The sequence below is a fragment of the Mobula birostris genome, chromosome 15, assembly GCF_030028105.1.
Source record: "Mobula birostris isolate sMobBir1 chromosome 15, sMobBir1.hap1, whole genome shotgun sequence".
In the NCBI taxonomy this organism is placed as follows: Eukaryota; Metazoa; Chordata; class Chondrichthyes; order Myliobatiformes; family Myliobatidae; genus Mobula; species Mobula birostris.
In genome coordinates, this window is record NC_092384.1 from 5,374,657 (window position 1) to 5,388,495 (window position 13,839).

At 42.4% G+C, this 13,839-nt stretch overlaps 1 protein-coding gene across 9 annotated transcripts in view; it reads right to left on the reverse strand.

The window, feature by feature from the left end:
* The window catches only part of hydin (HYDIN axonemal central pair apparatus protein), a 981,559-nt gene that overhangs the window by 491,733 nt on the left and 475,987 nt on the right, over window positions 1–13,839 (reverse strand). For 7 of the 9 annotated variants that reach the window (XM_072279252.1, XM_072279248.1, XM_072279250.1 and 4 more), the window contains 3 exons: window positions 7,096–7,224; window positions 1,595–1,718; window positions 164–283 (listed from right to left, as the gene is read on the reverse strand). In XM_072279252.1, coding sequence (XP_072135353.1) covers window positions 164–283; window positions 1,595–1,718; window positions 7,096–7,224 — 373 coding nt within the window. The remainder of the gene's footprint in view (window positions 1–163; window positions 284–1,594; window positions 1,719–7,095; window positions 7,225–13,839) is intronic. The other 2 variants (XM_072279249.1, XM_072279251.1) reach the window with 2 other exon arrangements.

Below are 13,839 nucleotides of genomic sequence, written 5' to 3' on the forward strand. Positions count from 1 at the left end.
TTTTGAATTTTTTTCCCCTGTCATAAACAGTCTGGGTCTTTATTCCTTCTACCAAAGTACATCAAATACATTTCCCTCAACTATATTCCATCTCCATTTCTTTGTCCATTCTCTTAATCTGTCTAAGTCCTTCTGTATTGTTCAAAATATATTTGCTTCTTACCTGCTCTACATCCATCACGGCATCATTTTGCTCTTTGTTACAGCTCCTGAGAAGACACTTGCTATCTTCAGTCTGGTCTTCAGGAAGTAGCTCTGAATCAACCAGATTCAATGGTCTCTCCTGGAAAGTACAGCAGATTTGCTCAGGAACTTAACTTGGCGTACTTTAACATTCCTCCTAGCCACTGTCAAATAAAGACTACTAATTCAAAGATTCACAGGTGGGATCAGTTTTAAATGATCACCACTTTGTTTCCTTGTTCATGCTTCTCCCACTAGCGTCTTAACTGCTGCCCTATAAAGTCTCCTAGTAGGTTTGAAATAAGATGTGCCACGAGTCTGTGCATTTCTTTGTGCTATTTGAACTCTTCTAAAACAAACAAGTGGAAATACGGATCTGGTGATTTGCTTGTTGCAATTAACTCTCTTGCCTCTTTCGCCAGTTCCACTATACCTGGGCTCATTTGGCACCTGTGTTCACATGTTTCAGCTAATCCTGCTGGGCTACAGTTTGGTGGTTAGGTGGTCTTTTAGGGCTGTGCATTGATATCAGTGAGGAAATGAAGAGGTCCACATTAGGTAGAATTGGATGTCATTGGGTGGACACTGTAGAGTGGCAACTTAATGTAAACATTAAATAGTCAAGAGTTTCCCTCTAATGCTGTCTGTGGAATTGATTAACAAATGCTACAGAGCACATTTCATGTTCCTATTTGAGGAATTTCTAGCTTGTCTTGTTCCCTGTCTATATGTCTACTTGTACATTAAGAGGAGCAAAATGGAAATGCTGGAAGAATTCAGCACTGAGATTGCCCAGAGGTACATTCTTTGCTCCAGATTACTGTGCCTGTAGTTTCTTGTACTCCATGAAAGAGAAGTAGTGACTTCATGGTGCTTTTACTGACCTAATGCTGACCAGTTTTATCATAGAATCAGAGAAATCTACAGCACATTACAGACCCTTTGGCCCACAATGTTGTGTCGACTACGTAACCTACTCCAGAAACTGCCTAAAATTACCCTACCACATAGCTCTCTACTTTTCTAAGCTCCATATACCTACCTTTAAGAGTCCTTTAAAAGACCTTTTTAAGTTCCATGTGTCAACTTGCCTTGGCTGAGTATTTTTCTCTAAGATATAATGATATTGCAATGCCAGGGCATCAAAGGGTACGGGATGAAAGCAGAGGAGTAGGGATAACTGGATGAAGTGGATCAGCCCATGATTGAATGGCAGAGCAGACTCGATGGGCTGAATAGCCTACTTCTGCTCCTCAATCTTATTGTCTAATAGTCTTATTTAATTAAGTCAAAAAACATCTCCAGCTACTCATGACAATATTTTTGGACCTAGTTTCAGCAGATGCACTCTGAACTGAGTTAAGTCAAGATTTGATTGATACAAGTTCCAATGGCTTGGAATAGTAGACACCTTTTGTCCTTTATTTGAGATAGGACTTGAGCTCTCTTTGGGTGATCCAACGTCCTCCCGTGTTTCGTTTTCAGCATAAGTCTGCTCCTCCTGATTGAAATTCGTTATATAATTTGACAAAGTTCTGTGCAAGATAAATAATAATTACTTGGTTACAATCTCCAGATATAAAAAATGTCATTAACATCAATAAATTAGAGCAACTCTGAATCTCTTCTTATGTGGCCCTCAAGCAAGCATACCTAACTCAATTCTGTCAGATAAAGTGAGGAAATCCCATGCCACCTCACCTTTAAAATGGTGAATGCACAGAATGTGTCCCTACTGCAATATTTGACAGCAAATTAAACCCTAACATTGCAACATCTATCCCCAGTTAAGATGCTAATTGGTAAAGATACTTCCAATGGGTTATGTGTTGGCTGCAGTTTTTATTTTACCGTTTCCACACACTGCACAGTGACAATGCCAACTGGTGCTGCCTCATGGCTACAGCTATACATAGGTCCGGTCCAGTCCAGACCTCCAACGCTGTGGAGTTTGCACATTGTCTCTCTGATTGAATGGGCTTGTTCTGGGTACTCCAATTTCCTTCCACATCACAAAGGGGCAACTTCTCCTAGTTTGGGTAGGTGGTAGGGGAATTAGGAGAGGGTCGATATGTATATTTACAGGAAGGGAATGGGACGGGTGGGATAGAATTGATGCAATTACTCTGACAGCTAGCATAGGCTTGAGAGACCATCTTGAATGAAAATATGAGAAATACTGCAGGTAATCATGATACATTTACATCATAAAATTTGGGAGGCATTTTATAAAAACCCACGGCTGCTTTATTTAAATCACAAGGAATGACATTTATAGTCAGATACCCAAAGGGTTCTGCTACAGTCCTCAGTTCTCCTAGGCTTCAAATCAACAGGTAAACAAATGTTTATCGACAAACGTTCAGTTCATTCCAATTCCACACTAAGGGTTTCAAGCTAACATAACTAGCTGAGTAGCAAAAGGCAGCTTCAGGTCAGATATCCATCTTACATCCTAAACACAGGAGATTCTGCAGATGCTGGAAATCCAGAGCAACAAACATAAAATGCTAGAGAAGCTCAGCAGATCAAGTAGCATTGATAAATGGGGAAAAAACAGTCGAGGTATTAGACCAGAACAGAAGGGGGAAAAAGCCAGAATAAGAAAACAGGTGGAGGGGAAGGGTTGCAAGTTAGATGGTGAAAGGTGAAGTAGGGTGGGTGGATGAGGTGAAAAGCTGGGGGGTGATGTGGAAAAGGAAAAGGGCTGGAAGGAGTCTGAGAAGAGAGGAGAGTGGATCAATGGAGAAAGGGAAAGAGGGGCACCAGGGAGAAGATCAGGAGAAGAGGGAAGAGGAAGGTCAAAGTAAGGAATTGAAGAAGAAAGGAGGAGAGGGAAAATAGTCACAGGGGAATTCAATATGCAGGTGAATTGGGAAAATCAGGTAGCTGCTGAATCCCAAGAAAAGGAATTTGTAGAATGTCTACAAGATGGCTTTTCAGAGCAGCTTCTGGTTGAGTCCACTAGGGGAAAGGCAATTTTGGATGGAGTGCTGTGTGGTGAAACAGATTTGATGAGGGAGCTGAAGGTAAAGGAAGCCTTAGGAGACAGTGATCATTATATGATAGAAATTTAAGGGGAAGCAGCTAAAAACAGATGTATCAGTATTACAGTGCAGTAAAGTGAACTGCTGAGGCATGAGAGAGAAGCTGGCCAAAGTTGATTGGAGTTGGACACTAGCAAGGATGACAGCAGAACAGGAATGGCTGGAGTTCCTGGGGACAATTCACAGGCGCATGATAGATACATCCCAAATATGAAAGAATATACTAAAGGGAAGATGACACAAATGTAAACACGAGAAATTCTGCAGATGCTGGAAATTCAAGCAACACACATCAAAGTTGCTGGTGAACGCAGCAGGCCAGGCAGCATCTCTAGGAAGAGGTACAGTCGACGTTTTGGGCCGAGACCCTTCATCAGGACTAACTGAAGGAAGAGCTAGTAAGAGATTTGAAAGAGCTAGCTAGCTCTTCCTTCAGTTAGTCCTGATGTAGGGTCTTGGCCCGAAACGTCTGTATCTCTTCCTAGAGATGCTGCCTGGCCTGCTGTGTTCACCAGCAACTTTGATGACACAAATGTAGCTGGCGAGGGAAGTCAAGAACTGCATAAAAGCAAAATGAAGACCTATAACTTAGCAACATTTAGTGGGATATTAGAGGATTAGAGAGTTTTTAAAAAACAACAGAAGAGATAGAATGGATGTGGAGCAGATGTTTCCTATAGTGGGGGTCTAGGTCCAGAGCCTCAGAATAGAGGGACATAAAGTTTGAACAGAGGTGAGGAGGAATTTCTTTAGCTGGAGGGTAGTGAATTTGTGGTATTTATTACTATAGACAGCTGCAGCCAAGACCTTGGGCATATTTAAAGCAGAGGCTGATAAGTTCCTAATCCATCAGGGCAATGAAGGTTACAAAGAGAAGGCAAGCGGATATTATTGAGAGGAATAATAAATCATCCATGATGGAATGGCAGAGCTGAAGTGATGAGCCAAACAGTTTAATGATGCTCTTGTGTCTTTTGGTCTTATGGTTTTGTGATAATATCCAAGTCAGCACATTAAATTAGAGTTACTCCTCTCGTGCCAGGCAACAGAAAATCTCTATAGGTCATCAGCTTAATCCTACTATATTATATTGCAGGATTTGCTCCACCTCCTTAAAGTCAATTCAATTCCATCACAGTTGGTACAGCTTCCTGTCTGAAACAGTCAATAAACTTACATATAGTACTAAGAGTGTTCTGAACAGTCAAATTTATAGATTGGGAAAAAAAAAGAAATGATACAACTACTCAAATAACTTGATTGCTATCTAATAATTCAGCATTCCTTCCATATCTTGATCTATATTACGAACTTAGAATATTCTGCAGGGAGAAGACCAGGCAACATTAAACCAGCCTAATGCAGATCTCTCAGATCCTTAAAATCGCAGGTGAACCAGACCAGCTTTTCACTCAGAAATACTTGAATATTTATTGTCTCAATCAGGAACATAGAAATTCATATATCTGTTATGTTTATTTCCCTCCACGTGAAATAGATTTGTAGAAACTGTTGACATCACAATCTTGCCAGCACAGACAATGATATTACTTGCCAGTGGTGCCTGTATCATGATGCGTTACTGCACCTAACAAACTCCTATTGACCTTAAGTACATGTAACACGAGAATTGTTGTATTGTGCTGCTGGGAGGTTCTGTAGAAAAACAAAACTACGTCAAAGGAACAAACTCCACAGCATCAGCACATAACAGATCACAAGAAGGCAAATAGATTACAACAAACCAACTGACGGGAGTATTCAAGGACGTTTTCAACCTCTCGCTGCTACAGGTGGAAGTTCCCACTTGCTTCAAAAAGGCAACAATTATACCAGTGCCTAAGAAGAATAATGTGGGCTGCCTTAATGACTATCACCCAGTAGCACTCACATCGACAGTGATGAAATGCTTTGAGAGGTTGGTCATGACTAGACTGAACTCCTGCCTCAGCAGGGACCTGGACGCATTACATTTTGCCTATCGCCACAATAGGTCAACAGCAGACACAATCTCAATGGTTCTCCACACGGCTTTAGATCACCTGGACAACACAAACACCTACACCAGGATGCTGTTCATTGACTATAACTCAGCATTTAATATCATCATTCCCACAATCCTGATGGAGAAGTTGCAGAACCTGAGCCTCTGTAACTCCCTCTGCAAATGGATCCTCAACTTCCTAACTGGAAAACCACAGTGTGTGCGGATTGTTGATAACATATCCTTCTCGCTGACCATCAACACCGGTGCACCTCAGGAGTGTGTGCTTAGTCCACTGCTCTACTCTCTATATACACATGATTGTGTGGCTAGGCATAGCTCAAATACCACCTATAAATTTGCTGATGATACAACCGTTGTTGGTAGAATCTCAGGTGGTGACGAGAGGGCGTACAGGAATGAGATATGCCAACTAGTGGAGTGGTATTGCAGCAACAACCTGGCACTCAACATCAGTAAGACGAAAGAGCTGATTGTGAACTTCAGGAAGGGTAAGATGAAGAAACACATACTAATCCTCATACAGGGATCAGAAGTGGAGAGAGTGAGCAGTTTCAAGTCCCTAGGTGTCGAGATCAATGAGGATCTGACCTGGTCCCAACATATCGATGTAGTTCTAAAGAAGGCAAGACAGCGGCTATACTTCATTAGGAGTTTGAAGAGATTTGGCATGTCAACAAATAAACTCAAAAATTTCTATAGTTGTACTGTGGAGAGCATCCTGACAGGCTGCATCACTGTCTGGTATGAGAAGGTTACTGCACAGGACTGAAAGAGACTGCAGAAGGTTGTAAATCTAGTCAGCTCCATCTGTACTACCCTACAAAGTACCCAGGACATCTTCAGGGAGCAGTGTCCCAGAAAGGCAGCGTCCATTATTAAGGACCTCCAGCACCCAGGGCATGCCCTTTTCTCACTGTTACCATTAGGTAGGAGGTATAGAAGCCTGAAGGCACACACTCAGTGATGCAGGAATAACTTTTTCCCCTCTGCCATCCGATTTCCAAATGGACATTGAAGCTTTGGATACTACCTCACATTTTTTTAATATACAGTATTTCTGTTTTTGCATGTTTTTTAAAAATCTATGCAATATATGTAATTGATTTACTTGTTTATTTATTATTATTTTTATTTTTTTCCCTCTCTGCTAGATTATGTATTGCATTGAACTGCTGCTGCTAAGTTAACAAACATCACGTCACATGCCGGTGATAATAAACCTGATTCTGATTCTGAAATAGAATTTTGACCTTTATTGCTGGACGGATTGAATTTAGGAGCAAAGAGTTCATGGTACAATGGTGAGTCCACACCAGGAGTACTGCATGCAGTTCTCGTCTCCTTACTTGGAGAAAGATATACTGGCTTTGAAGGAAGTGAAGAGAAGGTTCACTAGGTTAATTCTAGAGATGAGGGTTAGCCTATGAGGAGAGATTAAGTCGCCAGGGACTGTACTCGCTAGAATCCAGGAGAATGAAAGGAGATCTTATAGAAACATATAAAATTACAAAAAGAATAGGCAGGAAAGTTGTTTTTACTGGTAAGTGAAACTATAGCTGGGGGCATAACCTCAAGATTTGGAAGAATAGATTTTGGACAGAGATGAGGAGAAACTGCTTTTCCCAGAGCAGAATGCATCTGTGCAATTTTCTGCCCGGGGAAGCTACCTTATTAAATATATTCAAGACAGCGTTAGGCAGATTTTTGCACAGCAAAGGTTATTGGGAAATGGCAAATAGGTTAGTCCATGGTCTCCTGCTCCTATTTCTTATGTACTTGTTATAGGTACAAGTTATTCCATATGAAGCAACTCTAAACTAGCTTAATCTCTGCTCAGAATCATTTATATTTTCTAACCTGTCATTATCCTTAATAAGCAAGGCAGATTCCTGAATGGAAGCTTCATCTGTGAGTTTGGTTTGATCTTTGCTTTCATTTGTTTTCAGCTGCTCTGTTTCTGTTCCTCTTCTGCAGACAGGTGAACTGCTAAGAAAGGAAAGGAACAGGCAGGGAGGTATTAAGCAACATCATTGCCACATGGAATTACCGTAAACAGTTAAAATCTGTTCCATCACTTCCATAACATGTTGGGAGTTCTTTATATCAGGTACAACCATTCAGACAACCAGTCTATCACCCAGTGCTGGGGGTTAAGTACGATTACACTGAAGCCCTTTTCAAGCCAAAACTGCACATTCACCCTCCCCACCAAAAACAACCTCAGCTACCAATGAATCTCCAAACAAGTTTCAATCACCTTAATTTTCAAACACAGGTCTATCATTTAGTCCTTGTTCTTAAGTTATATCCAGAACAAATCTACCTGAACTTTACTAAGTAAATTTGCGGCTGAATTCTGTGCATGTATTTTGGTTTCCTTATCAGACCCAAACCTATCAGTTCTACTTCTCCTTCCTTTTTATTAAATCCTCCCTGGAATTCGCTCTTTAAATTACCTTTTCACTTCCCAATGTTAAGTATTCAGTGCTCCTAAATCCCTAGACTACACTGCAGAATTCCTCACCATCCTCAGCCTCTGCTACCATCCCAAGCTTTGCAACCCTTACAAGATCTCTTAGAGAAGTTTGAAGGGTTCGCTAAGGTAGTACAGTGGATTCTGGTTAATTGAGGAAACTGCTAATTTGGGACAACTCTTAAAGAATAAGAACAATTGGAGAAAATAGCCAGGATTCTTTTTGTTTATTTGGGATACTATGCTGCTTAATTGAGTTGACCGTTCTGAACATTTTCTAACAAACATCAATTATATGCAGTTGTTAAACACGACACTGTTTAGAGTGAACAGTTTTTAAATAGCATCACTTGTGTATCTATGTTCAAAAAGCAGAGATTTTTGTTACTGATATTTGATAAGTAATAAACAGGAAGACAATTTCAGAACTGTTTTGCTCACTGCAATTTCAAGCATTCATGCTCAGAGATGCTAGAAATATTGGGAGTGAAAATGAAACAATTTCACTACTTCAAGTTAGGAACTGCGAAGAATTTGAAGGTATTAACAATCATCTTAAATATTACTATTAAGTTGAAAATTCAGAGGATGCAAGCATCAAAAGCACAGTTTGAAGACAGTTCACTATCTGCACTAGGTGTCTGTGCAAATTTTGTTCATTTACAGTCAATAAAAAGAAGACATCAGCATACACTGAATGAATTCCTCCGTCATTAACTATTAGGAACTAACACAGTTTTATAGTACTGTAGTAGTTCTGCTAGTGTCCTAATTCATTTTGTATTTTATTTAAATACATAATTTGTTACTCAATTAAGCAGTAGTTTGTCTTTTTTTATACCTTTTTAACTATTTCCATGAAACTTTATCTAATTGGGGCAGCTGCTTAATTGAGCCAAAATGTACTAGTTCTGAAGTGTTCTAGACCTACTGTCATTACCCATTCCTGAGGATCAGCAACCTGAACTGTCCAAACTTATTTCCCTAACCAGCAGTACTCTCTGTGGCCTCCTTCCCATACGGATCTCCACTCCTAGTGCTGATCCTGCTTGGGGATCTGCTTTCATCATGCCTCAGGAAATCTGTGCTTTGTTTCAGCTTTTGGAATTCAATAAAATGAATTACAGTTTTTTTTTAAGCATAAAACGCCACACCATTTTATTTGCAAAAACCTACATTGGTGACCTGATGCTTCAGGACAATTCCAAGGTTATTGAACGCATGGGCCAACACAGTCCCTTTGAAACTGCCAGAGTTTTGAGAGCAAAGTGCAGTCACTCGGTTTGTAAAAGCTAAAGCCCAATTCGTAATGTGAGAAGTCACCGCTGACGACACCAAATGTCTTCAATGTGGTGGCGTAGCTCAGCATTGCCACAGCTGCGAGAGTGGTGAATCTGCTAGAACACCCATCTGAGCACAATAAATACCGATTGCTGAAAACCCATATTTTACAGACTTTTAGGCTATTGGAGTCCGACCGACCCAAACTGTTTCTCTGCTTGCCCAGCCTCAGCGATGCCAAGCCTTCAGAGATAATGGACCATATGCTGTCTCTCCTGGGAAATCACCATCCTTGTTTTATTTTTAAAGAGCTCTTCAAACAGCAAATCCCTGATCAAGTTTGCATAGCCCTCGGTAATGCAACACGAAGGACAATAGGGAACTTGCTAAGATGGCTGATAGTTTACACTCAGCCAGGCAGAGATGCATAATTCCTCCTCATTTCCCTGCCTCTATAAGTCCGGTCAGCAAGGCCTCCAACATAAGCACGCAAAACAGACTACTAACTAATGCGGCGAAACACACTAACCCGAGCCGGTGTCTTACACTACGTTCGCTTTGGTACGACGTTAGGAAGTGCCGACCACCTTGCAGCTTTGACAGTGCCAGCGCATTGAGACATCAGAGGCTTGTGAACACCATGGGTTCCAGCTGCCAGAGTCGTCTCCTGTTCATTATGGACACCCTTTCCAGATGACGCTTCTTGTGTGACACAGGTACTCAGGTGAGGGTGCCACTGTGGTCACCTATTGATGAGAAGGCGAAGAGCCTGGAGGATCTAGCTCTCAAATCTCCAGACGCACGGGATAAGGATCGGCAAGGATTGAATAATGGGCAGATGGTCACTCTCTGTTTCAGGTGGGTTGAACTTTTGTGACAGGGAGTTGCCATTGTATTCTTGGAGCTGGGTCGGTAGGAGATGTTGAAGTTGAATTGCTTGACGAGGGCCCAGTGAGCTTGACATGGGTTGAGTTGCTGGGTCTATTGTATGGATATAAAGTTCTGATGGTCACTCCAGATCAGGAAAGGCTCGTTGTTTTCCATCATCCAATGTCTCCATTCCTCCAAGGCCCATTTAAAAAAGAGTAGTTCCCTGTCTCCTACTTCATAATGGCTCTGCATTGAGTTGAACTTGTGTGAGAAGAAGTCACAAAGGTGTGTTCTGATCTGGTGCTCGCTGGGGGAGAATGACCCAGCACCCACATTTAGCACAAAAGGTCCAGAGGGGTTTGGATGGCCAGGTTATCCTTGAGGTAGGTGATTTGGTGAGGGAGGTGAGAAAAGCAATGATTTGGCTGTGGTTCCTGATGAAGTGGTGGTAGAAAGTTGGAGAGCTCAAGAAGTACTGTAGCTGTTTGAGGTAGTGTGGTCAGGGCCATTCAATAACATTTTCTCTGCATCCATGGTTACACCTTGGGGTGAAAACAAATAACACAGGAAGAAAATGACTGGGGTGTGGAAATGGCATTTCTCTAACTTGCAGTACAGCTGGTTTTCGAGGAGATGCTGAAGGACTGAACGGATGTGGTCTTTGGGAGTCCTTGGAGAAGATGCATAGATCATGCAGGTGGACGAACACATACCTGTATAGCATGTGTTGAAGGATCTCACTGATGAAGGTTTGGAAAACAGCTGGACTGTTGGAAGGTCCAAAAGGAATCACAAAATATTCGTAGCAACCATACAAACATAGAAACATAGAAAATAGGTGCAGGAGTAGGCCATTCGGCCCTTCGAGCCTGCACCGCCATTTATTATGATCATGGCTAATCATCCAACTCAGAACCCTGCACCAGCCTTCCCTCCATACCCCCTGATCCCTTTAGCCACAAGGGCCATATCTAACTCCCTCTTAAATATAGCCAATGAACTGCCCTCAACTGTTTCCTATGGCAGAGAATTCCACAGATTCACCACTCTCTGTGTGAAGAAGTTTTTCCTAATCTCAGTCCTAAAAGGCTTCCCCTTTATCCTCAAACTGTGACCCCTCGTTCTGGACTTCCCCAACATCGGGAACAATCTTCCTGCATCTAGCCTGTCCAATCCCTTTAGGATTTTATACGTTTCAATCAGATCCCCCCCTCAATCTTCTAAATTCCAACGAGTACAAGCCTAGTTTATCCAGTCTTTCTTCATATGAAAGTCCTGCCATCCCAGGAATCAATCTGGTGAACCTTATTTGTACTCCCTCTATGGCAAGGATGTCTTTCCTCAGATTAGGGGACCAAAACTGCACACAATACTCCAGGTGTGGTCTCACCAAGGCCTTGTACAACTGCAGTAGTACCTCCCTGCTCCTGTACTCGAATCCTCTTGCTATAAATGCCAGCATACCATTCGCCTTTTTCACCGCCTGCTGTACCTGCATGCCCACTTTCAATGACTGGTGTATAATGACAGTGGGTGTTATGAACATCATCTAACTATCATGCTCCTGATGGATGTGTATCAGCTTGTATGCACTCCGCAGATCCAGTCTGATGAAGATCTGAGACTCACAGAATGCTTTGAATGTGCTATAAATCAAAGGGGAGAGGGTAGCCATTCTTAATAGTGATTTTGTTGACTCCACGGTAGTTGATGAGGGGACAGAGGTCCCCATCTTTCTTTTTGACAAAGAGGAATCCTGCTCCAGGTGGGAAATGGAAAATTCAAAGCCATGCTGTTGCATTTTGGCAATGTAGTCATTCATGGCCTCGGTCTCCAAACGAGACAGGGAGAACAGAAGACTCCGAGGAGTAATGGAGCCTGGGAGGAGAAGGAGGTCGATAGTGCAGTAGTGTGGTTTGTGAAGTGGCAGTGTGCTGGCTTCCATTTGCACCAGGTGCACCAAGCTGCAGCTATTAAGAGAACATATTAAGGAGCTGGAGTGACAGCTCGATGACCTTTGACTCATAGGGGAGAATGAGGAGGTGATAGATTGGAGCTACAGGGAGGTAGTCACCCGAAGGTTGCAGGAGATAGATAACTGGGTGACTGTCAGGAGAAGGAAGGATATGCACAGCCAGTGCAGTGTACACCGGTGACTGTTCCCCTCAATAATTATAAAACTTTAGATATGTTGAGGGGGACAATCTGCCAGGGGAAGCGACATTAACCAAATCCCTGGCACTAAGACTGTCCTGTGCCTCAGCAGAACAGAGAGCTGAAGAGGACTGCAGTGTTGATAGGAGATTCCATAGTCAGAGTAAAAGAGATGAGATTCTGTGGGCACGAAAGACACCTTCCGTTGCCTCCCAGGTGTCTCAGATCGGGTCCATGGCATTCTCAAGGGCGAAGGTGAGCAGCCAGAAGTCTTGGTGCATATTGGCACCAATGATATAGGTGGATGAGATGAGAAAGTCCTGAAGAGAGATTTTATGGAGCAAGGTAGGAAGCTGAAATAGAGGAGTAACCCCTGGATTGCTGCCTGCACCACGTACCAGTGAGGTAAGAATAGGATGATTTGGTGAATGCATGGCTGAGGAACTAGTGCAGGAGGGTGGGGTTCAGATTTATGGATCATTAGGATCTCTTCTGGGGAAGCTATGACCTGTACAAAAGGGTCGGATTACATCTGAAGTCCAACATACTTGCAGGCAGGTTTACTACAGTTGATCAAGAGGGTTTAAGTTAATTTGGCAGGGGAACAGGAACCAGAGTGATAGAGCTGAGGATGAGATACTTGGTTTGCAACCAAAGGCAATGTGTAGTGCAAGTCCTAGCAGGGAGAGGCTGAAGACAGGGCACAATTGCAGTCAGTGGAATGAGTTGCAACAGAAAAGTCATACAAAATGGAAAGAGGTAAATACAGGACTGAAGGTGTTATGTCTGAATGTGCGCAGTATACGGAATAACAGTTACAGATATCGACACTTGGAGCATGGTTACAGATTAGCATGTATGATGTTGTAGGTATCACTGAATCATGGCTGAAAGAAGATTATAGCTGGGGGCTCAACACCCAAGGATACACATTGTATCAAAAGGATGTGCAGGTAGGCGGGGGGGGGGGGGGTGGCATGCCTCTGTTAGTAAAAAAATAGACCGAATCATTAGAAAGAGGTGACATGGGGTCAGAAGGTATTGAATTATTTTGGGTAGAGCGAAGGAACTGCAAGGGTAAAGGACCCTGACGGGAGCTACATACAGACACCCCAAACAATAGCAAGGATGTGGTCAACAAATTTCAAAGGGATAGAAAATGCATGCCAAAAGAGCAATGTTACGAAAGTCATGGGGGATTTCAGTATGCGGGTAGATTGGGAAAATCAGGTTGGTGCAGGATCTCAATAGAGATATTTTCTGGAATGCCTTTGTGATGGCTTTCAAGAGCAGCTCATGGTTGAGCCCATTAGGAGATCAGCCGTTCTGGACTGGGTGTTGTGCAATGTACTGGAAATGATTAAAGAGCATAAGGTAAAAGAACACGTAGGGGAAAGTCATCAAAATGTGATAGAATTCACCCTGAAATTTGAGGAGAAGCTAAAGTCAGATGTATTAGTATTACAATGGAGTAAAGGGAATTACAGAGGCATGAGAGAAGAGTTCACCAAAATTACCTGGAAAAGAACACTGGCAGAGATGAGGCAGAGAATGCAATGGCTGGAATTAGACCATATGACCAAAAGATGTAGGAACAGAATTAGGCCATTCAACCCATCAAGTCCTCTCTGCCATTTCAACATGGCTGATCCCAGATCCCATTCAACCCTATACACCTGCCCTCTCACCATATCCCTTGATGCCCTGACCAATCAGGAATCTATCAACCTCCTCCTTAAATATACCCACAGACTTGAACCTCAACTGCAGTCTGTGGCAAAGCATTACATAGATTCACTAGTCTTTGGCTGAAAAAATTTCCT